General features: G+C 50.4%; 1 protein-coding gene across 2 annotated transcripts in view; it reads left to right on the forward strand.

Moving 5' to 3' along the window:
* The first annotated feature begins 10,128 nt into the window (after positions 1-10,128).
* HPSE2 (heparanase 2 (inactive)) overlaps positions 10,129-26,950 on the forward strand; it is a 108,247-nt gene continuing 91,425 nt past the window's right edge. Inside the window, exons 1-3 of one of the 2 annotated variants that reach the window (XM_086752360.1) lie at positions 10,129-10,402; positions 11,330-11,487; positions 22,875-23,036. In XM_086752360.1, coding sequence (XP_086608486.1) covers positions 10,143-10,402; positions 11,330-11,487; positions 22,875-23,036 — 580 coding nt within the window. In that variant the 5' untranslated portion in view covers positions 10,129-10,142. The remainder of the gene's footprint in view (positions 10,403-11,329; positions 11,488-22,874; positions 23,037-26,950) is intronic. The other variant, XM_086752361.1, reaches the window with a different exon arrangement.

A 26,950-nucleotide genomic window follows, 5' to 3' on the forward strand; every position in this document is an offset into this window, starting at 1 on the left:
TCAGTTGTGTACAATTACATCAGGCTCGCTAGCGGCAAAGCAGGAAGCTAATCAGAAAATGTCATGGAAGAAAAGGAAGTTCCCCCAGAATTCTGATTATTCACTCATTATTGCGCCCGTGGAAATGGGCCACTTTCTGTGTCAGTATCTCAGCAGGCAGATAGATGTGAAAAACTGCCAGGGAGACCTGCACTCCTTGCTGTGTTAGGAGAGACTCTTTCCTCCTCTCTGGGAGAGGCAGCTGATTTTTTTTTTTTTTTTTTTCGACGGTTGATCAATTTCCTGTGATTTCACAGGGGCTGTGTGCTGCTTGACATACACTTGCTGATTTCCCCCTTCCAACTCCCCCTAGCTCCAGAGGGGAGACACTGCCTGGTCCTCTCCCTGGGCGTGATTTACAGAGCAGCCAACTGATAACCTCCTTTTCCACGCCTTACCCTAACTTGTGCCACCTGAGGATCTCACAAACTGTCCTAAACATCCCCTGGAGTGACTAGGGACAAGCTCCTGCCTTTCTATCTGCAGGTGGTGGGGACAAGCACATGGCTGTTCCTTCCTTATTAGGACCCTGTGGGGACTACTGCTGGAGACTATCCCAAGCTTTTGAAACTGCAGGTTGTCATCAGCCCTGAATTTCTCACAGATCGCTTGATGCTGAGAATATTGTAAAGACGATCTGGTTTTGTGCATCAGTGCCGTAGCATTTTGTGTCATTGTTTGGAGGCTAGGTACCTGTGGCAGTAGTTATCTTTATTAACTTGCAGATTAGATTACTGATGAGTTGCTCAGTATAGGAACTGAAGTCTGTGAATTACAGGCTTGCTTTTTGAGTTGAGTAAGTACTTGGAAAGTATTCTTGTCCATAGTACCCTTGTCACCAGAAATCCTCGGACAGCAGTTTGGAAACCACTGGTCTAGGCTGGTACAATTTAAAAAAAAACCCAACCACCAAACATGGCACTGTAGGAGGAGGAACCACAAGGTGGCAATCTCTCTCCGTACTTCTACTGGCAAAATAAACCTCTGGCAAAAAAATCTCAGACAGTAACTGTCTAAAACTGCAGAGACAATTGGTCATGTTTTGTATCTTCCAGAGTCGTAGCAACATTTATTTCGATGCCGGGTTTTCTTTTCTGAACGTTTTTCCCTTTAGGAGGAAACTCTCAGGTGGCATTGGAGGCTGCTCTTTGCTAGTTTTTCCATCCTTTGCCCCCCAAATGGGCACCAGATGTTGCCTGTTAGTTTGCTAACTATTAGTGCTGCTTGCATGCATGCTGGCAGAGCTACTGTGTGCTTGGAAAGAAGTTTCCTCCTTTGTTGGAGCCACTGTCTGCAGCAGCTCTTTCAGAGTATTGCTAACCTCATGTTATGTTAATGTACAGTATCACAGTCGCATCAGGATCCCGCTTCATGCAGCAAGATGCCTCAACAGCAGTGAAATAACCTGGATGTTAGGCCTAGGCGGTGACCTGTAGGCTGGGCATGGCATACAGTCTCAAGGGGACTGCAAAGCCTTAGCAACCATGGCTCTGCTCCCAAAGGGACGCGGCCGGAGGGCATAAAGACGCAGAAGAGAAATGATGCTTAGTTTGGGGTGGAGCTGCCCTGGTCCTGCAGGATCAAACACCAGCTGTTGCGATGAGTTGCACTGCGATCAGGACATAGTTGTGTTCTCGGCAGATGTTAGCTTACATGTGCTACATGTAAAAGTAAACTGGTGCGAAAGCTGTGGTCTGATGTGCTTTCAGTAGGATTTGCCCTGCATAAGTGATGACGTGCTAGCCAGCCTCTCGCTGAGAGGATGCACTCCAGAAGTTGCAGGTGTGTGGCTGGAGTGTGTTCAATGATCCAAGATAGGAAATATCTTCCAAAGCTGCAAATAAGACAAAACAAACTGAGCTTTAGCACATGCTCAATTGATTGAGTCTTTGGCAAAGTATGACATGAATTTGGAAGGCTCTCACCGAGGTCTGTCCCGGCCATATCCTGCCTGGTGAGTCCTTCGGCAAGCAAGGCACGGCTGTCCTTGTTTTCTTCTTATGCTGAAGTCTCCTTCTTTTTCCTGTTCTCCCCTTACCACATCACTCTTCAGTTAGGAATAATAACCTGCCTCCTGCTCACCTTGTCTGCATTGCATCTGCCGCCACCGAGTTCCCTCTGTGGCTTCTGTGTCACAGCCTGACACATCCATGTCCTCTGCCAACGGTGACATCTCTGATGGCGGCTGTCTCCTTCCAGCTCTGACTGTGCACGTCCAGGCGGGACCTGGAGGAGGCAGAAAGCATGGATGCAGGGAGTTTTGTAAAGTCCCTTTGCATCACCTTGACTTTAAAGTCTGAAGCCAGATTCCCAGAGGCTGCAGGTTGCAATTTGCTTCCTTCCTGGTTGTTCAGAGCTGAGTGAGTCTGCTGCCTGCTGGTCCTCTAGAAAAGGGCCAGGAGCCACCAGAGGACCGCTAGTGGGGATAGAAATGTTAGCAATCCAAATCATGATGGGAAACAGAAGGAGTAAAGAAAATCTGGATATTTTTTTTTTTCCCCCACAGAAAGCAGGAAGAAACCTAGCAAGCACAAGGCTGGCTTCTTCTGGAACATGTGTACAAAGTGATTGTCACTAATGCTCTGTAGCCAGCCAAGAGAAGATATTTTCCCCAAGTAAGTGAAATAAGCACTGAGATGTGGGATATATGATAACTTCTAAGGCAGAAAGAATAAAACCCCAGGCAATGGAGCTCCAAACAGTGCACCATGTCTTTTTTCTTCTTCCATCTCTGAGTCTGTGGTGTTCAATTAACCCCTTTTCTCTATCCTGGCCATGGTTGCTGCAGGTTTGCAAAGCTTTACCCAGCCTTCTGGACAATGACGTGTTAAAAGCTTGGTTTGTGATAACCATTTTTTCTCCTGAAAGGATACCAAAAGTCTGCTGATTTGATTTAAACTGTTTTCCAAGCATTTTGGTTAATAGCAACAGACAGACCACTCCAAGAGAATCTAACTTGAGGAAGGCATGAAATTTAATTCATTTCTGCAGCTTAAATATATAATCAGTGACATATGGTAATACTAAATACAGGGGAATTGTCATTGTTTAAGTCAAATTTCTGCTTTCAGTCAAAACCCAATAGCTGTAACATCAAACTGCAGTTTCCATTGTACAGGAAATAAAGCATCATTTTTTCAAAGAAAATAGACATGCAATTGCATGCCTATTACATTGCTTATATGGCTTTATTTTTAGCTTTCTCCATGTTGCTGTTACTAAAGGGCTAACAGAAGGGAAACTGTGGAGGGAGAAGAAGCAAGGCAACACCCAGATCCTGGTAGAAAGGACAAAGGAGATGTCTGTGCTATGAGTATGTGCTCATTCCCTGCGGTTGTTTCTGGGTGATAAGCTACTGTGCCTGGGCTAGCGACCGTGCACCTTCCCCCTCGCTTCGGCAGCCCTGCCAGCACTGAAGCAGTGCTGAGGTGAGGCTCTGTTGCTGTAGGGGCTGTGGAAATGCTTCTCTTGGAGCTCTGTCAGCATGAACACTCTTCTCCTGCCCCATTGCTCCTAAGACAGGGGAAGGAATTATTTGCTTGTTCAATGTCAGGGAGAGGGATAGGGTTTGTATCAGACTTGTGTGAAGCTGCAGGCAGACTGTGTCTTTGCATGGTTAGAGAATCCCAAAGAGATGCCCAGATTCTGTACTTTCAACCTTACAAGTGATGCTTGCAGACCTTTGTCGCTCTACCACCGCCTTAAAGAGGAACAGATCTGGAACTTAACTGTTGTTAAGAGCAGCAGAAAGTTGTTTGCTTTTTCTGGAATTATTTGAGAGCTTTTGCTGGACGATGGAAGCAGAGTACTGTTTTAGAGTCTCTCCAGAATCACCCTTGTCCTCCTCCCTTTGTTAGTACAGCTCAGTGAGGTATTGCTGGCCTTTCCTCCACTTTTGCTGGTGCTCACTTCCGATCCTCCTCATCTCCTGGGAGCATCCTGGGCATCCGCTGCTTCTACACCGCTGGCATTTCACTTTGTTTCTCCTCCATCTCCTTGCCTGGTTCTCGGGCATGACCCCATAGTTGTCGGTGGTTCCTCCCCTTGCTCTCTAGCCATGAGTTTCATAGTTTGCTTTTGATTTCTCTACGTAAACCAACTGCTTGCAGCTTTGGCATAGCTGGTTTCTCCTGTCTCTCTCTCTAGCAGGGTCATGCTCAGTTGTTCTGGTAGGGTTGGTGACAGAGGTGCCATATTCAAATAGAGACAGAGGACAGAGGTTTACAATTTTATCTGGACCTGAAAGATTCTGATGTTTTCTGCCTCCCTCATCCCAGCAGCATCTCTGACTTGAGAGCATTTTGGCTGCTTTTTCTTCCCCTGAGCTCCATCTCCTCGTTGGTCTCTGCGCACAGCCCCTTCCTCTTATTCATAATTGACTGGTTTGCTCCTCCAGCCTTGCACTTCATCCATCTTCCTATTTCCCCTCTCTGATCTGCTCCTCATGTCCGCTTCCTTCATTGTTGCTGCTGGAATGTGAAGCATCTCTCCAGAAAAATAGAAGGTCTCTGTGAACTTTTACCATCCCCCCTGTATTCCCTCTTCCTTCACCTCTATCATCTTCTCCCAGATGGTGGGACAAATACTTGCTTACATTCATTCTCAGGCTTGTAAAAATTGGCATATTCACTTCTCTTTCTTTTTCACGTGATGATGTGAAACGAGGATAATTCTACACATTTCTCTGCTCCTCGGGGCTGGGCTCAGTTTGAGGAAAATGTTTCTGAGGCTGTTGTGGTCTTTGGAGCGCTGCAGAGCTCCCGATCTCACTGTTGTGTTTGTCCTCTGTCTCTTTGATTGTGACAAATTGCAGCCTCATTTGCTTCTACTCAAGATACAAAAGACAAAAGCTAAATCGGACCCAGCCATTGATGAGTACAGGGAAGCTCATGGATCGAAAGAGCGTTTTATGTCAGAGCGTTGTCATACACAGAGGTATTCTCAGTCACTATTTAGATTTTTTTCCTGCTTCCTGAAAAGGCACTGGGCAAAAGGGATTTCTGCCTGCAGGGACAGCGCCTGGTTTGACCAGGCTCCAGAGCCCTCCTCACAGTTTTATGGAAATCTCAGTTTTTCAAAAACCTCAAAACACCTGTTGGGAGGTGGACACTTTGGGAGCTCACTGGTTCTCTCCATAGGCGAATCTGCAGGACTAGGGTACCTTGGGTTTGTCAGAGTATTTTTGAGACCACGCATCAAATTAGACGGATTAAAGAAAATAACAAATTCAGTTTATTCTAGTAGAGTACATGGTAGCTCACAGAACTGGGAATTAAGTTACCAAAAAAAAAAAAAACAAAACCAAAACAAAACAACAAAACCAGAAAAAAAGATCATTGATCAGCAGTTGCCTTAAAATCAGCTTAATCCCTCTGGTTTCTCATGTGTCTTCCCGTGTTGTGCCGGTTAGGGACAGCCCACACTCGCAGCCTTTATGGGACTGGTGCCTCCTTTTTGTCCCCATCCCTTATTTTTATAAGTTTCTTAATTAGGCAGCTAGTGAGTACAGATTGACTCTCAAAGGAAAGCCTGGCACCGCCGTGCTCTATTTTCCTGTGGCTAGATTTGGAAATATCAGTTTGTGTTCCTTTCATGCTGGCAAAAATGCAAAGACAGCATTGCCAAGCATGCTTTTCCTGACCAGGCAGTTAGTTTTGATCGATGCCTTGCTTTTTGCACATATGGAAGGAGGAAGCGCTCTCAGTAGTCTTGCTTTCCTCCCGCTGCCGCTGAGCTCTCCAGCCAGCCAGTCCTCCTAGCCCAGACAGATGTGTTTGCTTGCTACAGAACTTCCCAGGTCACCTACATTAAGGAGCAATGCACAGATACTGTATTAAATCAAGCAGTTGTCCTCTGCCTGCTTGTTCCCGTTAGACGTGATAGGTAAACGCACTAGAAAATGGTTTCAGCAGTGGAGTTCAGACTGTGCAACACCCACCTTGAGGCACTGGCAGTTTTAGGAGGTTACATTCCAGACACCAAGGCTCTTGTGGTGAAAATGATGGTCACTGCAGTGCAGAAAGAGCAAAAGCCTCAATAAAAAGAGTCTGCCATGCGATTGCGTGCTCTGGTGACCACAGCTTTACCACATTAAGCCGTTTTGCTCTTATTCTCAGAAATTGTTGTGCCATGGTACAAGGCAGGAATTTAAGGATCTGAAAAGAAAGAGTATTTTTGTAAAGTATCTATGGATAGTGCTCTTAATTTCCACTTTCTGAATTTTCTCCTTGCTGGCTTCTCTTAGAGCATCCATAACTCAGGTTTACTTGACAGCACTACAGAAACAGACTTGGTGGATATCTTGAGAATCAAAGACATGATGATTTTTTTTTTTTAAAAAGGCTGTCCAGCCTGTTTTATCCTCCCCAGCCTAATGGAGGTTTGTTTGGTACAGCACATCCTCTGATGATAATAACTTTCATCATTTATGAGCAGAAGTTTATTTTCTGGCGAACTAAAAATGTTCCTGCTAAGGAGGTCTTCCCAGTTTTCTTTTGGGCCGATTTATACAGCCTGAGTTTAAATTTCCCTTGTGCCTTTTCTTTTATCTTTTTTTCTTTCTTTTCTTTTCTTTTTTTTTTTCTGCGTCAACTCTGCCATCCAAAGAGGTTTCTTCTGCTGAAACCCTTCAACAACTGCTCAGATAATTTACAACAAGCACTTTAACAGACAGTAGATCTACAAAAGTGAGGAAAAATCAAAGTTATTACCTATAATAATGAAGTTAAATGCAGATGTAAGGGTTTGTGAACTGCGACTGACTGAAAGGGTGCCAGACATTTTGCAAATATACACAAAAAGGCAGGCCCTTGCTCTATCCGGCTTATAAATTAAAAGGAAAGTACATTGGCAAGAGCAGAAGAGATGATATGACATGCTTTAAATAGTTTATAGGGAGCTAGAGGATTGTTGTTTATTTGGTGATGTTGGGAAAATATTTAATGTGCTTTGGTTAAACTCTTTATAGAAACTCTTCTCCTCCCCCGGTTCTCTTTCCCAATGACTGTTTTGGAGATTAAAACCAGCACGTTTAGAGTAGATGGAAAATGGAGACACGTATTTCCAAATCGGGAAAACCGCGAGTAAATCTTTATAGATACTTTTAATGTGAGTCAGGCTTTCTGAAGTAATTAGCGTAATGTAAGGACGGACCAGCGCTTCGCTTCCCTGCGGACGGCGAGCCAGGGTCGCAGCTGGTGCACATCCAGATGCCTCCGGCCAGGTGTGCCTTGCTGGGGGGCTTGGGGGGGAGGTGGCCGGGCCCCCCCGGGCAGGGTCCCGGCCCCCTCCGAGCTGCGCCGGCGGTTCCCGGGGCCCGGCCCTCCCCGCCCCGCGCTCGCGGGTACCGCAGCTTTTTAGCGTTTAGAGGGCTTCTGCAGCAAACGTACAAATAATAAAAAAAGAAAAAAGAAAAAAAAGAAATAAAAGAAAAGACACCCCCCCAAAAAAAAAAACAACAACCAAAACAACAAACCCCCAAAACAGTTTATTCTTCGATTCCACTTGCCATTTCTGCAGCCCGATGCAAAGCGCGGTGCAATCGCTTTTCCGAGGCCACCAGATCGGGGCAGGCTCTGGAAAGCCGAGGCAGGTCAGGGAATATTTCATTTAGCGCCGGCTTCCCAGAATCTGGATGCTGACCCTAGCAGCTGGGAGCCTTTTTTCTCCTTTCCCTGCTGCTTTCTGTTGTTGGTGATGTCTCCACAGATAAGTGGCTTCGCTGCATCCGGAGTTTGCATTCAAAGCAGAGACTAATTGTTAGGAACGTTTCAGAATAAACACATTTCTCTTCCAAAGGAGTTTGTTTGTAAGGAAAAAAAATATATAAAAGAGGTTAAACGGGATAATTTGTTTTCTTTCTTGTCCCTTACTACATAACGCGCTAGAGCTTCGTTTTGGAATAGAGCCGCCCTTAGAAGAAGGCACAGTACAAAATTTCGGCCTGCAACCGCAATACTGATTTGGGCAACAAATGCCCCTGAAGCTTTGCTGATATCTTCTGATAACACAGGAAAAAAAAAAAAATCAAATAACGAGATGATTCAGAAACTCGAGTCCTTCTTTCAGAGGTGACCCGAAGAGCGGAGGCTGCAGGTCCCGGGTCAGTTTTAAGCGCTGTTGCAAACTGTGGCTGAAGTGTTTGCAGCCGAACACAAATTTCCAGGCTTAAATTGCCTCCTTCCTGTCCCAGGATGCCAGGGCTTTGCAGAGCTGAAATTGCACAGCCCCTTTCTCCCGGATCCCGTCGAAGCCCCGGTGCTCCAGGCGCCCCTTTGCTGCTTTTTGTCAGCCTGTCCGAGGGCTTCCTCTTCCGAGCCCCCCGCCGCCGCCGCGAGATGATTTCACGACAAATCCTGGGTCGTGTGTTCCCTACTCACGCCTGGCAGAGGTGCGTTTCATCCCCCCCGCCTCCGTTACCGTTCATCGCACTGTGATTCCGTGCCCCCCGCAGCCACGGAAGACCGGGGCAAGGCGATGGGCTTGGGGCGTTTCGTGGAGCAGAGATGAAGAGAGAGGAGATTTCCACGGGAGACGGCGCTGCCCGCGGATTTGGCCGGGCCCGAGTGCCTCCACTTAGCGCGGGGCTCCGCCGAGTGCACCGAGCGCTGGGGATCGCCGTCGGGGGAGATACCGGCTCCGCTCCCTCCGCCTTCCCGGGCCCTCGCTGGGGCAGGCGAGTGGCTCCGCACAGGCACCGGAAGAGCGGGAGGGGGGGGTCCCACGGCTGCCCCGCTGCTCCCCACAGGCCCGGCACTTCCCGACCACCGCCCGGGGGGTGTCCGCGGGTAGGTGCCGGCTCCCTCGCCCCGCCAGACCCCTCACCAGCAGATGGAGCTGCGGGAGACCCATCCCTAGGGCTGCGGGGCTCCGACGGGCTGCACCGGGCCCCATCTTAGCCCGGCCGCTCTCAGCCCCCCATCGGCGGGCCGGGCAGCGGCACCAGGGCCCTGCCTGCCGCCTGGCCTGGGCGAACGCGGGGGGACCGAGGCGGGCCACGGCGGCGGCGGGGGGGCCCAGGTAGGACGCGTTACGTGTCCCGGAGTTCACCGGCTGCTGGTGTGCGGGAGCCCGAGGTTTAACCGGCTGCTAGCGGGAGAGGGTGTCCCGTTCGAGTGGACGATCTCTGAGCTGGGCCATCGCTCCACCGATATCGGGCCGGGTGCCACCGGCTCCGAAAACCGCGGCCGCTTGTACCTCTGCAGCGCGCCCAGCCCGGGCCGTCCCGTCCTGGAGGGGGGACATCGTCGGTCCCATCGAACCGCGCTGTCCGATGCGCCCGTTTCCACACCGGACGCTTCTGCCGCCGCCCTTCTCCTCTCCCCGCTGCGGATCGCGCACCGGCTGGGCCCGGCGGCCCGATTCCTCGTGCCCCGGTTCTCGGCGGTGCCCGAGCAGCCTCCATGCGTCGGCCGCTGGCCCCGGGCGAGCCGAGGGTGCCGTGTCGGGGCCCTGGGCTACCAGCGGTCTCCAGCCCCGCTGCGCCCGTCGGGTCCCGCGGAGCCGTCAGCGCTCAGCCCCGGGGACACCGCGGGTCCTGGCTCGGCTCGGGGCGAGCTCTCCCCGCGGGTAGATTTTTTTTTTTGGGGGGGGGGGGGGGTGATTAACCCTCCTTCCTTTCCCCCCAGCCCAAGCCACCCCCGCTGCCTTACCGCCTCGGCCGTTCCTGCAGCCAGTGGCCAGCCTGGACCGTGCTGGGCGGCCGCCGCGCTCCGGCCCCGGTCCCGAGCTCTGTCCTGGTGTCCCGGCGTCCCGGCTCCGGCCCGGTTTTGAGGGTTGGGAGGGGGAGTGCGGGAGCTCCAGCGGCGTTAAAGGGAAAGCTCGGTGCTGGCGGGCCCCGAGCCGAGGGGGTTAAACCAGGAGCCTCCCCTTACCTTCCAAAAGTTAAAAATGTCTGGAGCCTGCATCTCTTAAAGGGGCGGTGCTGGCTGCAAGGAGTCTTGGCACCGGCTGCGAGAAAGGCTGGTCAGGGGCGTGAGTTCCCCTCCACCAGCACCAAAACATTGCAAAAAAAGGCAGAGCGCCCCACACTTTAGATAAAGACAATTAGCCACCAGCGAGCCCCTGCAGACAGCGAGTTAATTAGGGGTTTCCTGCTCTCCGGCATGCCCTGTCCCAGCTCCTGCCCCCCCGGGCTCTTAGCCCTGATGGCACCTGGGCTGGCCCTCATGGCCACCTTCTCGCTGCCCTCCCAGGCCGGGGACAGGAGAGCGCTGCCGGTGGAGAAAACTCCAGGTGTGAGGGGAAGAACTCTCATTCTCCTTGATGTCAACACCAAGAGCCCTGTCAGGATAATCAGTGAGAATTTCCTCTCCCTGCAGCTGGACCCCTCCATCATTCATGATGGCTGGCTCGATTTCTTAAGGTAAGGCAGGAGCCCCCTCCCCGCCCCCGGACTCCCCCCCCCACCCCCGCCGCTCATGGGGTGCCCCGGCGGCCCCGCCGGGCTCCGCGCTGCTGGCGGCGGTTGTTGTGACGGAGGGAGCCAGGCCATGGTTTCCATTAAGATGCACATGTTTGCAATGGAGAAAGCATTTCGGAGACTTTATCAGTTATGACTGCAAAAATGTCGTGCTCCCCTCGCTCCAACAACCGCTCCTCCGAAAAAAAAAAAAAAAAGAAAAAAAAAAAAAGAAAAAAAAAAAAAGAAAAAAAAAAGAAAAAAAGCACAACACGGGGCCGAGGCAGCACAGGGGGAAAAAACCTAAAACCCTGCAAGAAAACCCCAAACCCGCATCAGGGACGGGGCCGCCTGCCGAGCTGAGCCTTCCCGAGGTCCCGACGGGCGGAGAGCGGGGTGCGGGCCAGGTCTCCGGAGCCTCGGCTCCCCGCGCTTCCAGCTGCGGGGCTGCAGCTGCGTTGGGCTCCGCCGGCGGCTGCCGCGGCCCGGGGGCGCCGGGACGGCCGGCAAGCCCCGTCCTCGCCGGGTGAGTCAGGGAGGGAGAGCGGGTCTGCTCCTCTCTGAGGGGTCCCTTCGGCGGCCGCCTCCGAGGACGGAGCGGGGCGAGGCACGGGAGAAGCGAAGCCGGGCTGGTTCCCGCTTTCCTCCCCCTCCCCTCCGGCGGCACAGTCCCGCGTGGGGCGGCGGGGCTGCGCGGGGTGCCGAGTCCCTTCTGCCTGCGGGACGCCGCTGCACTTGTCCGGGGCGGGGTGGGGGGACGCAGCCGAGTTCCCGCGGTGGTGCCCGCGCCGGGCCGAGGAGGGGAGCAGCGGGTCCTGGAGCCCCGCTCCAGGGGCAGGGACGGCCCGTCCCGTCCAGTGGCACCCCCAGCCCGCTCTCTGCTCTCCCCAGCTCCAGGCGGCTGGTGACCCTGGCACGGGGCCTGGCCCCCGCCTTCCTGCGCTTCGCCGGCAAGAGGACGGACTTTCTGCAGTTCCACAACGTGAAGAACCCGGCCAAGAACCGTGGCGGGCCCGGCCCCGACTATTACCTCAAAAACTACGAGGACGGTGAGCTCCGGGGCCGGGGCGGGCGGCGGGCATGGCAGCGGGGGGCTGCGGGCAGCGGGGGGGTCCTACTTCGCCTGTCCTGCGCTCCCGGTGCCCGGGCACGGGGCAGGGGACCCTGCCCCTGACCCTTTCCATCCCGAGCGGGAGGGAGCCAGGGGGCTCGGCGGAGGCCGCCAGCCCGCCCGTTGCCGGTGAATCCGGCGGATGGCGGCCCCCGGGAACAAAAGGCCGGCACCGGGGAACGGAGCTTTCCGTGCCCCGCCGCCTCCTCCGATTCCCCCCAGAGCCGAGAGGGGGCTTTGCCCCGGCTGCGGGCGGGGACGGATCAGCGCAGCCCTGGGATGCCGCACGCACAGCTCCGCGCTTCTCCCGGGGAGCCCAGCCCTTCCCCACGCACCCCGGCATCGCTCTGCGTTCCTTCCCCGACAACCCCGCGCCGCAACCGCGGGGCTCCCCGCCGGCGGCTGGGCCGGTGGGTGCCCGACCGGGGCTGTTGCCCCTCCGGACGCCTCTGCCACCGTAGGTCTTCCCCAAAATCAGCGCCCAGGCCCCGGCTTTCTGCTGCTCCCCTCTTCCCCGCGGCTCTGCGTTCCTCCCCAGGGTCCTCAGCCGCACAAAAGGCTTACACCTTCTGCGGCCCTCGATTCACACAAAGAAACTTCATGGAGAAGTCAGGGCCAAGCCTCCATCCTAAGGCACTTATTTTAAGAAGCAGAATACCATGTCTGCATGCAAGAACTTATTGATTTTTCTCTCTTGCTTGCCTTTTTTTTTTTAAAAAAAAACATTGTTTTTCCCTATTCAATGACTTACAAAAATTAGCTGAAGATATTTCTGTAGGTAATTTTGGAGGCCAATTAGTGCCAGACAGATCCCAGTGGGCAGGTCTGTGGAACAGAGGAAGTTTTTGCAGAGATCTAGGCAGCAGCACAGTGCTGAATGGAAAAAGCAGATGCATTTGCCAGTTTTCTGATGGCTCTTGCTCCCGCTGTTCCCTCACGTAAGGTCTGATCTCACCGAGATGAATGTCCCTCTATTCCCACACGCAGGCAGGTGGGTAGGTTTGCGTGCTCCATCTTTCTCTTGGTCTCCTAGCCAGAGCAATCTCGATGTTATTCCTTGTTTTTCTTCTCCTTGTAACGAATCTCAGGTGAAGGGTTTGTTGTAAGCCTGCCTGCTGAGATGCGTTTCAGGAGAAAATGCTGACCAAACCTGCCACAACCACCTTGAACAGAAGAAATTAAGGGTAGCACATAAAATTGTAGATGGGACTCATAGAGAACATTTGTACGAATAAATTTTCCTGCTTTCAATATTTCAACAACTTGCAGGAGAGAACTTACACTTATTAAATGTCTTCAAAACAGCTTTCGTGTTAGGAAAGGACTGAAAGCTTTTGTTTTTCTCAGTTTTCCTCGTGGCAATAAAGTTGAAATGTAGCAGCCCTTCAAAATGAAGCTTCTCATAGAAGTTGTAACCACAGGTCTTAACTTTTCATCACTTAAATATGGAACAGAACCATTGTGAATTTCTGCGAGGGAAGGAGGGGACACATGTGGTGTGTATCAAGCATCAGTGTAAATCAGAAAGGTGTGGTAAAAGGGATTTCCTGCCTGGAAGCAAAGCTTTCGCATTTGTTCTTAAGATCTGTGTGCAAACTCCAGGGCTAGAGTTACTAGTAGCGCTCATCTTTTTGTGCTGAGGCTGCACGGAGCGCTTCACTAGAGGGATCCAGTTCTCCAAAATGAGATCCCGATGCCACTGCCCCGCTGTACTGGATCTGAGCAGCCATCTTCTTGTGGAGCACTGCTCTGGTTTTTGTTCCCTCATCTGTGGCTTGTCCAGGACCTGCTTGGGATCAGGGCATGCACAAACATGCAAGCAGATGCCCTCGTTGCAAAAAACTTACAGCCTGAACGGACAGCACAAAAAAAAAGATAGCAATCAGCACCCGAGCGTGGGGGAAGCCAGCGAGCATCCCGCTAGGTACCCTTCCCCCTTCCCAAGTTGTATGGGGTGGTTAGGGTTGTTTCCCATGCCTGTGGGCTTTTGTATGGCCGGCATCTATTTTCTGAAGTTTCTTGTCTAAGCTCTAGTGGCATGGGAGTAGGGAAGAAGCTGGGAGGCTCAGTTAGTTTAAAAAGTCAGAAAATGATTAAAACAGAAATCTGTGAGTTTCTAAGCCTTGTGCATCACCTTAGTGATTTTTAGTAATGTGACAAGTGATAGCTCAGTCGTTTTCTGCTTGGAGTATTTTGTCTTTTTGCCTGTTCACTCTGGGTGCACACAGACCCCAGGCCTGTGACCCCCGTGCCTGTGCTCTCTTTCTGGCCCTCGTGGGTGTTCCTGTGCCTCCTGTTCCCGAGTGGCCTGCGCGTAGACGGGGAGAGAAGGGTACGTCTTGCGTTCCTCTCAGTTGCAGCCACTCAGTAGCATGCGGGACCAAGAGGTGAAAAGCATGTATGCAAGGCTGCTCAGAGAACTGCAGTTATTAGCGAGTAACTCTGCGAGTGGCATTCACATCCGAGGCAGCTGCACTCTGCGTGCTGGCAGGCCACCCCGATGTGGCCATCTCAGGCGTTCAGACAGGCAGCAGCAGCAGGACTGCTTTGCAGCATCCTTCATGGACGCTCTGCGCTCTGGCCATGCTTGCTGGAGTTTGAATGAGTCTCCATGCAGGGATCTTGGCGCTGTAAATCCCCCTCTGTCACCCCATTGCCCTCCAGACCGGGTGTTCCTTGCTGCTGTCTTTGATGGTCTTCTGCATCTCTGCAGTGCTCCACCTTCCTGATCATCTGACTTCCTCAGAGATTCACCCTGCTCCTTCCCCTCTGTTTCAAAGTATATTTATTTCCCTTTCAGACTGTTACAGCTGTGCATACCTCCACCTTCTGAAAATTTCCTCTACCTGACCTGCATTTGGGCTCACCAGCCCATCTTTTTCCTCTCCTTTCGTCCACAGAGAGCGTGGGTGCTCTCTAAGGGTTATAGTGGTTGCTTTTGACTCGTATCTAAAATGTACTTCATTTGCCTGAAATAAGGTGTTTCCTTTGGGCTTCGGGGTCATTCTTCTCTTGTACAAATTCTTCCTGGAAGCATAGACCTGAACATATTGTGTAATACCAGGTGCGTACAGCGTCTTGCCTTTGTAAGTCCAAACAGCCTCACCCCAGTCCAGACCAGTCATGTTTGGGCAGTAAAGGTAACAAAGTGGTGAGTGATCTGTGATGGCCGCCTGTGATGCCCATGAAGAGGGGTGCGTGTGGCAACTTGTTTCAGCACTGCATATAAAGCTGGCACAGAAATTTCATCACCTGATGGAAGATCTGTCTGTACCTGAGAGAGCAACTTGTAAAAGCGATTGGCTATGATGAACAGTTTAGGTGAGCCGTAGGGTGTGCAGTCCCTGTTGGTAGTAGCATGGCTATTTCTACCTCCCAAACTTTTAGAAGGTCACCCAGCTAATCTGTTACGCTACCCTGCCGTGTGTGATGTACACCGGGTGATTGCCATTCTGCGCAGCCCACGCTTTGCATGGTCAGTCCCAGAGTCCACCCTATTTGGATGTGGCATTGGTCAGCCTGAGCTCTGTTAGAAACAGAAACCAGTTTAATGTACGTCAGGCTCTGTGGTAATAGGAGGTGGGGCTGTGCCAGAGATTTTCTGACATTTGATGATCAAGAGGTGTAACATTTTTAGCCTGAGAGACTTTTCTCTCCCTTAAATGGTGTTTCTCTCTATGTGCCCTGCTGAGTTCATTTTTCTTCACCAGCTGCACTGAGAGTTGTGCTTTGTTATCTGGAGATGTATTTCTCTTCCACCATAGGCACAGATCTGGTCCCTGGGCAGGTACCAAGATGTAAGGTCTCATGCTCAGCCTATGTAGTGGACCCACTTCTCCTTTTGCTTTTGGATTGTCTACCCAGCAATTTATTTGGCCTGTTCTTTCACCCACCTCATACATTGTCAAGGACCAGCTGGCTGTGAGGAATGGGACAGTAAGAAACATTGGCCTCCAGGAAAACAGGCTTAAGCAGCTCATTTTTGGAGCAAATGGACAGAGCTACCTGTTTGCTCAGGCTATGGTTACTGGTCCAAAACCTCTTCTGAAGTTAGGTTTGCTAAAACCTGGCTTGTGTGCTGCCCTGAAGCTTGGCGTTGGGTGTGAGGTGTCGTGTGGAGACCTGGAGTCTTTTCTGTTGGTTCAGCAAGGGGTGCTGCAGGTCCTGCCTCAGTGCCTGAACCTAGCCCCCATTCTGGAAGCTCCCTGCTGGGGCTGCAGAATGGGTTTGGTGCGCTAATGTGGAAACTCCTCAACTGCCTCCCACCTCAAAGGCACACAGACCAGCTTTGGGCAATCTGTGGTGGCATGAACATTGCTTAGCGTTTCCCTCTGTGCATATGTGCTGTGAAGGAAAACTCAAGGGAAAAAGAGAAGTTACTTGTAAATGAAGTTCTTGAAGATGTATTGGCCCAAGCCCATGGCCTCTGCAGCTTCTCCCTCCTGTCCCTCAGGCTTTGTGTAGCCTTTTGGGATTGTGTGGCTGAGAAGAGACCAAAGGACATTTACCGCCCACAGCCAGCATGCCCCTGTGTGGGTCATGGGAGGCAGAGGGGAAGGGGAGCACATATGCGTGGGGTAGGTAGTGCGTCAGAAAAGTTTCTGAGCTGAAGTGCATATGGACAACACATTTGAAAAAAAAAACTCTCTTAATTGCTGGTAAGTTATTTCCTTCTATTTTATCTCCTTTTTTGGAGAGGATACTGGGCATCTGGAAAAACAGCCTATTACCACCAAAACCTGGAAAAAGACATATTCCTTATGCCTTCCATGCTAGTCAGGAGATTTTGCTGTATGGTGTGGGAAACTTCACATTATGCTGTGTAGTCCTGGCATAGGTTTTCTGGGCGTCCTTTCAGTTTGGGATCCATTCCCGCAGATGCCTTCAGGTACCTGACGCTGCCTCTGAACCTTGAAATTTGTGCAGCGATGGGAACATCATTTCACCCTTGCTCAGTTTGTATTGTACGGGATGCTTCTAGGATGCTGTGCTTTTAGAGTGTGTGTGAGGAGGTACCAAGCGGAAAGGAAGACAGCAGACAGCTAAATGTCTGTGTGTGTGGTTGCAGAGCAGCTGGGTCTGACCTCAGCCAGGGCTGCTGCTCTTGTTCTTCCTTCTGGCATGTTCCTGCCCTCTCCTGTGCCTGGAGCAATGAGTTTGCATGGTGAGTCAGTTCGAGGAACTCAGCTGGACAAAACCTGATGGTGGAGAGGTGATTGCACTTCAGCTCATTTAGCCGCCTGAACTGGTTAATGGTGTGTGACCATGGAGGTGTAGAGGACAGTGCCGGGCAAGGAAAGCCTGCAGTGAAAGGTGGGACTGCAGCAGCCTCGGCCTTGGTCGGATTAATCCTACAAAACTGTGTCTGGGTCATCATGGGCTATGAGAATACCAGAGCCAGAGCAAGGAAGGGTTATTGCCACATGGCTGGGACTGTCCCTTTCGCTCTGCGAGCTCACAAAACTTTGCAGCAGGTCTTTCTGAATGAAGAACCATCCTGCTGTCCTAGTAAAAATGAATAAACAAGTTTTCCTTTATCCAAGGAATCAGCTTCTGTTTCTGGTCGCCCAGAGCCCCTTTTTTTTTGTCTGCTTAAGCATCCCTTGGCAGTTTAACCAACCGTCCTTTCAGAACTTGCAGAGAAACAGGTTTTTTTTTTTCACCCTCTGAGCATTTAAAACACAGCTCCTTTGGGAGGACTGCAGCATTTCAGACATTGCGAGCACTCAGTCCCCAAGACAGGTAGATCCTCTAATGTCCTTTGGTCTTCTGGGATTTGCCAGACCCGCGGCTGCTCGTAGGAAGGCTCCGTGCCTTGGCAGGGGTGCAGAGGCAGCCTCTTGCTCTCTAGTTCCCAAGGACCATGACTGCAGAGGAGGAGCTGCAACCTGCTCTGCCTGGCAGGGATTTCTGTGTAAGGAGCTCCAGTGCTTAGCTGTTTCCTCAGAAATGTAAAAAAAAAAAAAAAAAAAAGCTGTAGAAATCACGTTACACAAGGCAAGGGAGATATGCAGGAGATACTTATAAAGATTGCCTGTTTATCTCAATTTTTTTTCTTTTTAAATGTTGAACCATTTTGCTAGAATCATGCATGAAAATTGCTTTAATAACTGCAGGAAATGTCACAATCAAACAATTAGATCCTGATTTGTTAGCTATTTGCTGGTATATGTGTGAGACGAAAGATTTCTGTGGTTTTATGTTTGATTGTTTATAATAAACATCCTAAATTCTCTAAAAAACATTACATATTTTTGTTACTTACACACTTCTTTCTATGTTACATCTTCTTCTTATGAATTAAAAGTGATTCCTGCAAAGTTACACACACGGGGGAAATGCCTTTGACATTTTGTATACAACTGTGGGTTTTAAATTAGCAATTACCATTCAGGGAAAATGTTTTGAATTTATTATGAATTTGTTTCTGAATACATTTAGGGAAGTAAAAAGTGAATCCAACGTTAGGAAATATTAAACAAGAATTGGAGAAACCCATTGAGAGCATTCTTATGCTATAAGCAAACTAGGTGATGACATACTAATCAGTTTAAAGAACGTATATATGCAGAATAGGGTGATAGAAGTGACTGAAGTCACAGCTTTCAGAAATAGAGATCAGGGTTTTTTTTTTTCAGCTTGGAAAAATGACTGAGGAGATGATAAATGCTGTGAACTCATGGTACACAGAGAAGACAGTTTGGGAATGATTATTTCTTTGTTTTTCATGACACAAGAAATAGGGAGCATTCAGTGGAATTATTACACATAAAACAAAAAAAAATTTATGTAATGGGAAATAACTTGTGGAACTCATTGTCAGGGAATTTTTCCCAGCTAGAAGAAAGGAATGATACTAACGTGTCAGAAATTTGCCTATTGAAGACAGACATGATGAGGATGCAATTTCTGGCTTGAGAAATCTTCAGGCTTTCTAAATAGAAGTTGTGTTCCCAATTTCAACTGGGCATTTTTATAATAATTTTGGCAGACAAATCTCTTTTTTCAAGCATTTTAAAATGTGTTGATTTAAAAAGTAGATATTTACAGGTTTGGCAACCTGCAATTCGTAAGAGTTTCTTGGTTTCTTGGTAACTTATTAAACTTCCATTTAATTTTTGCACTAACACAACTTTCTAACATTCAAATTTTTGGTAAGAATATTCAGTTTTCATTAACGTAAAATGTTTTTCGTTTTTCCTTTTAAATTCGCTTTCTAAGACTAGAAGGTTGAAGCAAACAGTCCCATTAGGAGGACGGGCAAACTCAGCTTGTTCTGGTGCCACGGCAGTGGCGACTGCGGCTTCTGTTGGAGTGGCGATGGCTGTGGGCAGCGCTGGCTTTCACACACCCACAGAAAGCTGAGTTACTTCTCCTCTTCACACTTCCTTCACACATCCCTTCGACTGCAACCACATCCCTGTGCCCTGTCTGCATAAACCGAGGTCTGTGCCCTCCTCCTTCCAGCTGCAATCACCCACGTCTGCTCCGTGACTCCCAGGTGGCATGAACACCACGGGCACCTATGGGCCGTGGGACAGGCGCTTGTACACAGGCCATGCTGATGCCACGTCAATTCCCACGTGCAGAATGTCATTCTGTGGATCGGGGAAAACTGGGGGCTGTCTCCGTGTGCTGTGTGTCACCCTGGAGATTTCCCGGCTTGGGAGATCCCTGGCCTGGTACTGGTGTGGTGGGAAATGGTTCGTGCAGGCGACTCACGGAAAGGGACTGCTAGAGCTCTGCCAGCTCTGGGCTGGGCATCTTGTCCCGGGATGGGCGTCTTGTCCCGGGATGGGCTTGCTGCACCCCTGTCGCTCCCGAGGGGTGTTTTCTGACTTGTTCTTCAGAATTTCCATTCTGTAAGCCCTGGAGAGGCGCGGCTCCCAAGGCGGGACAGGGAGACGTGCAGGCGCTCGGAAGCACAAGCCGGCCCCCGCAAAGGCAGCATCCTCCGCCCGGGGTTCGCAGCCCGGCGGACGCAGAGCCCGGCATCCCCGCCGCCGCCGGCCCTTCCCCTCCGTTTGCCGGTGTCTCCCTGCCGCCAGCCGCAGCTCACCTGGCCGCCACACGGGTGTGCTCCCGCCATACCGCACGGCGCCTGCCGCGCCCGGCACCGCGGGACCCCCCCGCCCTCGCCCGCCGCCGGGCCGCCCCCGTCACCCGCCCCGGGCCCGCCCGGCCCCGCCGCGGCGGCGGGAGGCTGAGCTGGCCAGGGTACTGACCCGGCCCGGCCCGCCCGGGGCCCGGCCTCTGGAAACCGGCCGGCCTCCTCGGGGGCTCCCACATCTGGAGTTCTTCCTTCGCACTTCTGGCAAGAGCTGCCTCGTTTCGTGTTTTGCTGGGTAGCTTTTTTTTTTTTTTTTTTTTAATCGACGTTCAGGCAGGCAGCGTCCTTCTGGAGCTCGGGGTCTGCCCTGTCCTACCCTCCTGAGGTACCTCCTTCTTGCATCTTCCCCTTTTCTGTCTCTTCCTTTAAGATTTTAACATTTGAGGGCTGTGGGGTCCTTGCTGGCTGTTTCCTCTGAGTTGCCCTTGCTGGGATTTCTCCTCAGCTCCCAGAAGCTGTCCTTGGCCACCCCTCTTCCCTCAGTGCTGCTTGTTTGGAAAAGCTGTGCAGAAATGGCCTCACCTCCTCCCCTGCACGAGGACAGCCTGGTGGGTTGTGGATGACTGGGCACCAAGTTCTTTGAGGAGCTTCATATCCCAGACATCTACCCACTGCTTAATCTGGAGCTATGATGAATGTGGGGTCTACCTCCATTCTTAGGTCCTGGGCAAGTTTCAATCTGAGAAGCCAGGACCTTGCACGCCTTGCCTCTGCTTCCTGAATGTCTGCAGTGGAGGTTTTCTGAGAACTCCATGAAGATGACTGCCAGAAGAGCGCCCCCACTTTCTACGCCCTGCACACCTTCTCCCAGACCTCAACATCTAAGAAAAGACCAGGGATTTGTCTGAAAGTGGTTTGACTTCCTTGTACTAATCCCTGTCACAGCAGCTCCATCACCTAAGGTCAGGACTCCAAATACTGCTCCTCCCCCTCCTTCCATGGTCTGGTCCCCTGGGCCTGCCCTTCGTCCCCAGACCCTGCTGAGAGTGCACATGGGGCCATTCCTTGCCCAGCCATGTGTTCGCTGTGACCTGTGGTCCCCAAAGATGGAGGTACAGGTGTCGCACAAACCTGCTGCCACATCCCCTTTTGCCCTCTCCAAGGTGCTGTCCTGGCCCCTGACCAGGAGGGCAGCGACTTTGGTCCCAGGCCAAAGAGTCCAGATGAGTCCACATTGGCCCTCATCTGGATTTTAGAAGCCCTCCATCTCCTTTAGGAAAAAAAAAAACTTGTTTTAACCCAGACTGGACTCGATTATAGCACTTTGAAGAGAATTGGAGACAGTGTTTTGACCACCTAGTTTCAAACCTCTCTGCCTGTCAGTCTTCTCCTTCAGGGCCTCCTTGACGTGTTTTGCTCCATGTTGCCTTGGGGGTAGGGGGTGTACAGCTTTTGCATTTGGTTGCATAGAAAAGGAAATCCATCACCCAGGAAGGTGAAGGACTATCCATGAGCTCCAGGTGACACTAGTAGCTGTAGCAAGAGCTTTTCTGGTGTGGGAGAGTGATAAGGTGGTGTTTCTTAGTCTTCAGTTCTTCAAATATCTCACACAACAGAGGTTCAGGATTGCTTTATTCATTAGTCGGGCAGAGTCTGGACAGGCCCAAATCTTACTGAGTGTCTACCTAAGAGGTTGTGCACCAAAAGCACATAGTTGGGGGATGTGTGCTCATTATCTGTAGAGAACATTATTCCTTCCTCTTGCTCCATCTCATCTCTCTGCATTAAAGCCCCTGTGCTGGATGGAGAAATACTGAGCCGTATCTTCATGCTAGCCATATCTTCATGCTAGCTGTATCTTCATGCCCTGTCTCCACTCCTGAGCATGCTAGCTGTGGGTGGAGGAGCAGACTCGTGTCCCTAACTACAGACCACAAGTGCTTTTATGACATTACTACTCTGAGCAGGCTTTTTTAGGCAGGCTTTAGAGAAGCTATGTCAATCCCAAACTATGCAGTAAAGAGACAGACGGAGCACAGCCTGGGCAAGACAAGCATAGTGACTCTAAGATGTGGCTCAGAGACAGGAAGATAATGTGTCTTCCAGTCCTCCACCCTGCCTTTGGAGGAGGTTCCTGCCAGCCCAAGACATATCAGAGCTTTGAACCTGAGATCTGACACCTTGAAAGACAGCAGCATGACTATTTGAAACAACTTTTTTGTTCTTTCATGTGCATAACAATAATGGAGCTGGAGAGCGTATGTGGAACAAGATGTGACTTTCTTCTGTTGATAAACTCCTTTAGAAACTTCTAGCTACATGGGAATTAAACCAAGCAAAGCGCAACCTCGTGATGTAAAGGGTGACCTCATGCAATGTGGTGGAAGAACTCCAACTTCCATCCTTCCTTATCAGTGCTGGATGCTTAAGGTTTTGTGAGAATTAGGCACAGCATATAGAGCCTGAGCATGTTACAGAGTTTATTAAACTCAGAAAGGGACCATGCAAAGACTAGTTTGCACCACTTCTCTCTTGTTTAGACTCCTCTCAAGTTAGATCCTTAATTCTTGTTCTGTCCTGCCACCTCCATCTTTCCATTTTCCCAGCAGGTGAGTAGTTCTAGGAGAGGGAATATCATACTCTTACTTCACAATATGACCTATAAAATGCTCATATGAAGATAAAACAATTGTTAAATAACCCTCCTGCCTCCTGAATTGAGTGCCAGGAGTTAGAAGGGTACAGAGACCTGTTCAAAGAGGTGTAAGCCATGCTGACCTAACTCTAGCTGTCATAGCTGCAGTGAGGATAAACAAGGTGAGAACAAGCCTTCTTCATCACCTCATTGACAGGCAAGGGCAAATGGAAGCCAGAGGTCACCAGAATGGGATTTAGTTTTTTCTCATTATTTAGAATCAAGCACACCAGTAACAAGGTTATAATATAAATGTTGGGAGACTTTTGCACTTTCCTGCAAGGGACGGGTCATCACTGTAAGAGATCAACTGCTAGGCAGGTGAAGGATGGAAGGGGTGGTAATTTGTGTTAGCTTGTTAAAGTCAATGACTTGAGCTTTCTGTGGGAGAAAAGGAGACTTGAGCCGAGGAGGCTCATTGCATAACTGGATCCAAGGGGTCTGGACCCTTTCTTTTTGGGTTGCTCGTGCTGCGTGATGGTTGTGTGGCTGTCATGTTGGCTGGTGCTGATCCAAGTGTCTGGTGAAAATGAAAGCTGAGGTTTGGCCATCTCCCTTTTTTCTTTCCCTTTTGCTGTAGACATTGTTCGCAGCGACATTGCCCTGGATAAGCAGAAAGGCTGTAAGATCGCCCAGCATCCTGACATAATGTTGGAGCTACAGAGGGAAAAGGCAGCTCAGATGCACTTGGTTTTGTTAAAGGAGCAGTTTTCAAACACATACAGCAACCTCACATTAACAGGTAAGGCTGCAAGACCAGCTCTGGAGCCAGGAGCTGGGGCTAGTTCTTGCTAAGTCACAGCTGTGTTAAAACCCTCGGGTGCTTCTATGAATCAGCATCTCTCTGGCTGCCTTGGTTTCCTACCAAGGTGACTGGGTGCTGGGAGGGGAAGGAGCTGCAGGAACTTGTGGTGGACTCGTAAGGCCTCTGTGGCTGGTACCTACGCAGACACTCCAGATTTGGTGCCCCTGGACAGAACGTTTTCTGCAGTCTGACCTAAGCAGAATACCATGGCACATGAAGTGCTGGAGAAATCTCCCTGCTAACTGTTCACGTCGATGGGGCTGCAGCAATTACTAAATTTGGAGTCCTTTAAGCTGCAGCTGATTTTTTTTCTTTCCAGAGCATGCACTTTGTGTGAACCCAGTAAATATTAAAGAGCAAATATAAAGGGATAATGGCCCAGACAGAGATGAGAGGATACTCTTTTTCTGGCAACTGTTTGTATTATCCAGGGAACAGAATCTCAAAGGATGGAGGAGACTGCCACATTTTGGATACACATTTAGTGGTGCTTGTAAAGGACTGATGTCTTCAGGCAGTGAGTGGCCAGAAGGATGGGATCCCAGCAGCCAGCAGTGTCCTTTCATAGCTGTTCTCCTTATCACTACAGCTGGATGAGCCACAGACCATGGGAAGGAGGAAGAGACTAATAAATCAAACAAGATCCCCTTCTCCTCTTGTCCAGTCCATTTTCTGTGAAAGGCAGGAAGGCATCTGATTTTTATGGGAGGGAGGGCCCTGCACTCTGGCTGAGGAGGACGGGGCAAGCCCCGTGGTGGCCTTCCCAAGCTGCTGGGCTGGGAGAGGCCAGTGGGTTTTCCTACGCAACCTCCCCCCTCTGCTGCCATCCCTAATTCAATGTCCAGCCCTTTAAGCCAGCGTGGGTCTGTGTCCTCACCAGGGACAGCAGTGTGACGGTGAGCTCTGGCTCTCCTGGGGACATGAGCTGTGCTGGACCTCTTGGGGACCCTGCAGAGGTGGGATGGTGATAGCAGGGCTGGCAGAGAGCTCAGCCCTGGGGGGCTGTGGGCATCGGGGCCACGAGCATGGCTGAATCACATCATTCCTGAAAGCCCAGCGTTTAAATGGGATCCTCAGAGCCGTTTCTCATTCTCTGTAACGTAATCCACTTGGCTGTTTATTCCCAGTACAACTGCTGGAATCAACATTGTCAGCTTTTCCCCTGACAACTTGCTTACTTTCCACTAAACAAACTTCCCTTGAGAAGAGAAGCTGCTCTCCTCTACCCTCCTTCCCTCTCGGCTTCAAAAGCTCTCCGGCATTGCTCGCATTTTTTACAGAACCTGCAGAGCAGAGGTGCTACCTGGTTATCAGCTCAGCTCTTAGCCTTCCCAAGTGTGTTTACAGGATAGTTCAGAAGGTTTTAGCTCTACTTCTCCAAGGGGGAGAGAGCAATTTCACTGGAGAATTACCCAAAGAACTATTTTAATGTCCTTTAACTCACTTTGAATGTGAGCAGAGCAACTTCATAATTGTTATGAAGTTTAATCTTTTATTTCATAGACATAGTCTGAGAACATGGACTCTAGACAGCTAAGCATAATATTTAACTGGAACTCTACTAACTTGTGTAAATATTTCCCTTCTCTGTGATGGATCTGGTGTTTGGGGTGGGCAGAGGAGGTTGTACATCTGTTGCAAAAGGGCATTCCTTACCTTCAAAATTCAATCAGCCAGAGTTTGCTTGAGGACTTCTTTTTGTTCTGCACAGTGGTTTTGTACAGTGCTGGAGGGAGTCCCCAGGTCGTGAGGTGAGGTGCAGGAGCATGGATCCAGACCTGGTTCAGGGAGGGACAGTGACGGACGGAGTTCGCAGTGATGGAGTGTCTGAAGGATCCCTGAGAACAGGGTTTCCTCCTGAAGGTCTCTACCTAGGAGTCACTTGGCATCATGCAGGGCACGTACTGTGGATGACCCTCAGCTCTCCTAGACTCAACCCCACGTCTCTGTGTGAGAGGGGCTCCTGCTACTGCTAGCTCCTGCAGCTCTTTCATTGTACCAAAGAAATGTAAGTGGAGTATCCTGCCCAATGTCATGTGAAAATAAAGGTGCTTTACGATGGGATAGCTACTGTAGGACAGCTTGGGAGTAGGAATACCACCGTGAGGCATCGTTATTCCTGTGCTAGTACCACTACCACTGTAGTGATTTGGATTAAAAGTCTCCTTCTCTTCCTCCTCCTCCCAGATGACATAGTTACATGAGCAACTTGAAAGACTATTAGATCAGGCCTCCCACGCTGCCTGCTAGTGTCGGCAAGTGATATCGCTATCAAACTTCCATGCAGTATCCTCATGGCTTGAAAAATGAAAGCTCTTGGAGTGCAGGGAGTCTGATTCTGCAATCCCTGTGGCCCCAGTGTAAATCGAGAGCTTTTTCAAATCTATTCACCAGTTGCACACAGTTCCCAGAGTGCTCCTTATCTCAGTGATCAGGCAGGGTTGTGGTTTTGCACTGGGGTTTAAGCTGCTCCCAGCAGCCGGTACCTCCAATGTAAGAGGGTGTCTTAAAATGAAACGTGTTTTTTTGTGCTAAGACACAACTGAGACTGAGTGAAACCAGGCAGTCTTTCTGGCTCTAGTTCCTCCAGGAACACATGTTAGACTCTGGCTTAGGCCACTTCGGTTTCTCTGGACAAGCGTGAGCTTTCTTCAGCTCCTGTCTGCAGGCTTTCTCTGGCATCTTGCATTTGCTTTCTGTGCGTGATCTTTCCAGGCTTACTGAGCCTGCCTCTCTGAGATGAGTGATGGTCTTTGATCTGTGGCAGTACTATTTAAATGCTGTAGAACATTTTGAGGCTTACTAATCTTCGCTGCTTCCCTGAGATAGGTATCTTGTTTCACAGATCAGCATCTCTGATGCTCTCAGGCGAGCCCACAGTAGAGCAGGGGGAGAGTGCATGGCATCGCCTTCTCTTCTCCTGGAACCGGTTCTCTCAGCTCAGCCCACAGCGGGGTGGGGGAGGAGGAATCTCTCACTAGAAATGCTTCTCGGCCTCTTCCCAGTTGAGTTAGGTGGAGCAAGTGGTGATTCTTTTATCACCTGGAGTAGCAGCTGGAGTAGCAGCTGCAGTTGTCACAGGAGGCTCCTCTCCTTTACAGCCCTCAGGAGAAACGTCCAGGTGATTTTCTAAGGTGATTTTGGAGCCCTGGAGTTGAGGGGTGAACGCACACCTGGCAGCAGGTGAGGAGCTGCCCAGGGCAGTGGAAACACAACACGCATGCAGGTTTTAGGGAGTGAGCTTGTGGGGAGCAGGGCAGAGGCTTGCAGAGCTTTAGTAGATTAAATCTGAAACCCTGCATCCGTGGTGCCAGTTTGTGCTGAGTTCACATACTGCATTTGTACGTTGAGAGACTGGATATCCCCAGGCTTCTGCACTGTTATTAAGTAAAGCCTGTTAAGCCTAATAGAAGAGGGAATTCCTCAGGTTAATGGACATCTGAAAAACTGTCCCCTCCTGTATTAACATGAAGTGTTATGCGTAACTGAGCTTCCCAAGATACAAGGACAAACCATAAATTTGCTTTCAGGAGTTCTTGTCCTGAGGAAACAAAATAGTGCCCCACTTCTCATTCTGAAGAGTGGAAAAACATCTCTTCTTTCTGCTCTGCCTTCTGCTTGAAGCTACAATGCAGATTACTTCACTGCATTAAGAGACTGGTGATGACAGCCCCCCAGCCTGTCCTACAACACCACATCTGCACTGAAGAGCCAGTGAGGAGACTGCAGAGTGTGTGGTGGGAGCCCCCCACCCTGTCACATCATGAGACACAGCCTCTAAAAGCAGCACTTAAGGGAAGAGACCCTCCCCACAGGGTACATAATGCTCCCAGTTCATCCTCTGTGGTCCC

Source organism: Chlamydotis macqueenii, chromosome 7, assembly GCF_036417535.1.
Source record: "Chlamydotis macqueenii isolate bChlMac1 chromosome 7, bChlMac1.mat, whole genome shotgun sequence".
In the NCBI taxonomy this organism is placed as follows: Eukaryota; Metazoa; Chordata; class Aves; order Otidiformes; family Otididae; genus Chlamydotis; species Chlamydotis macqueenii.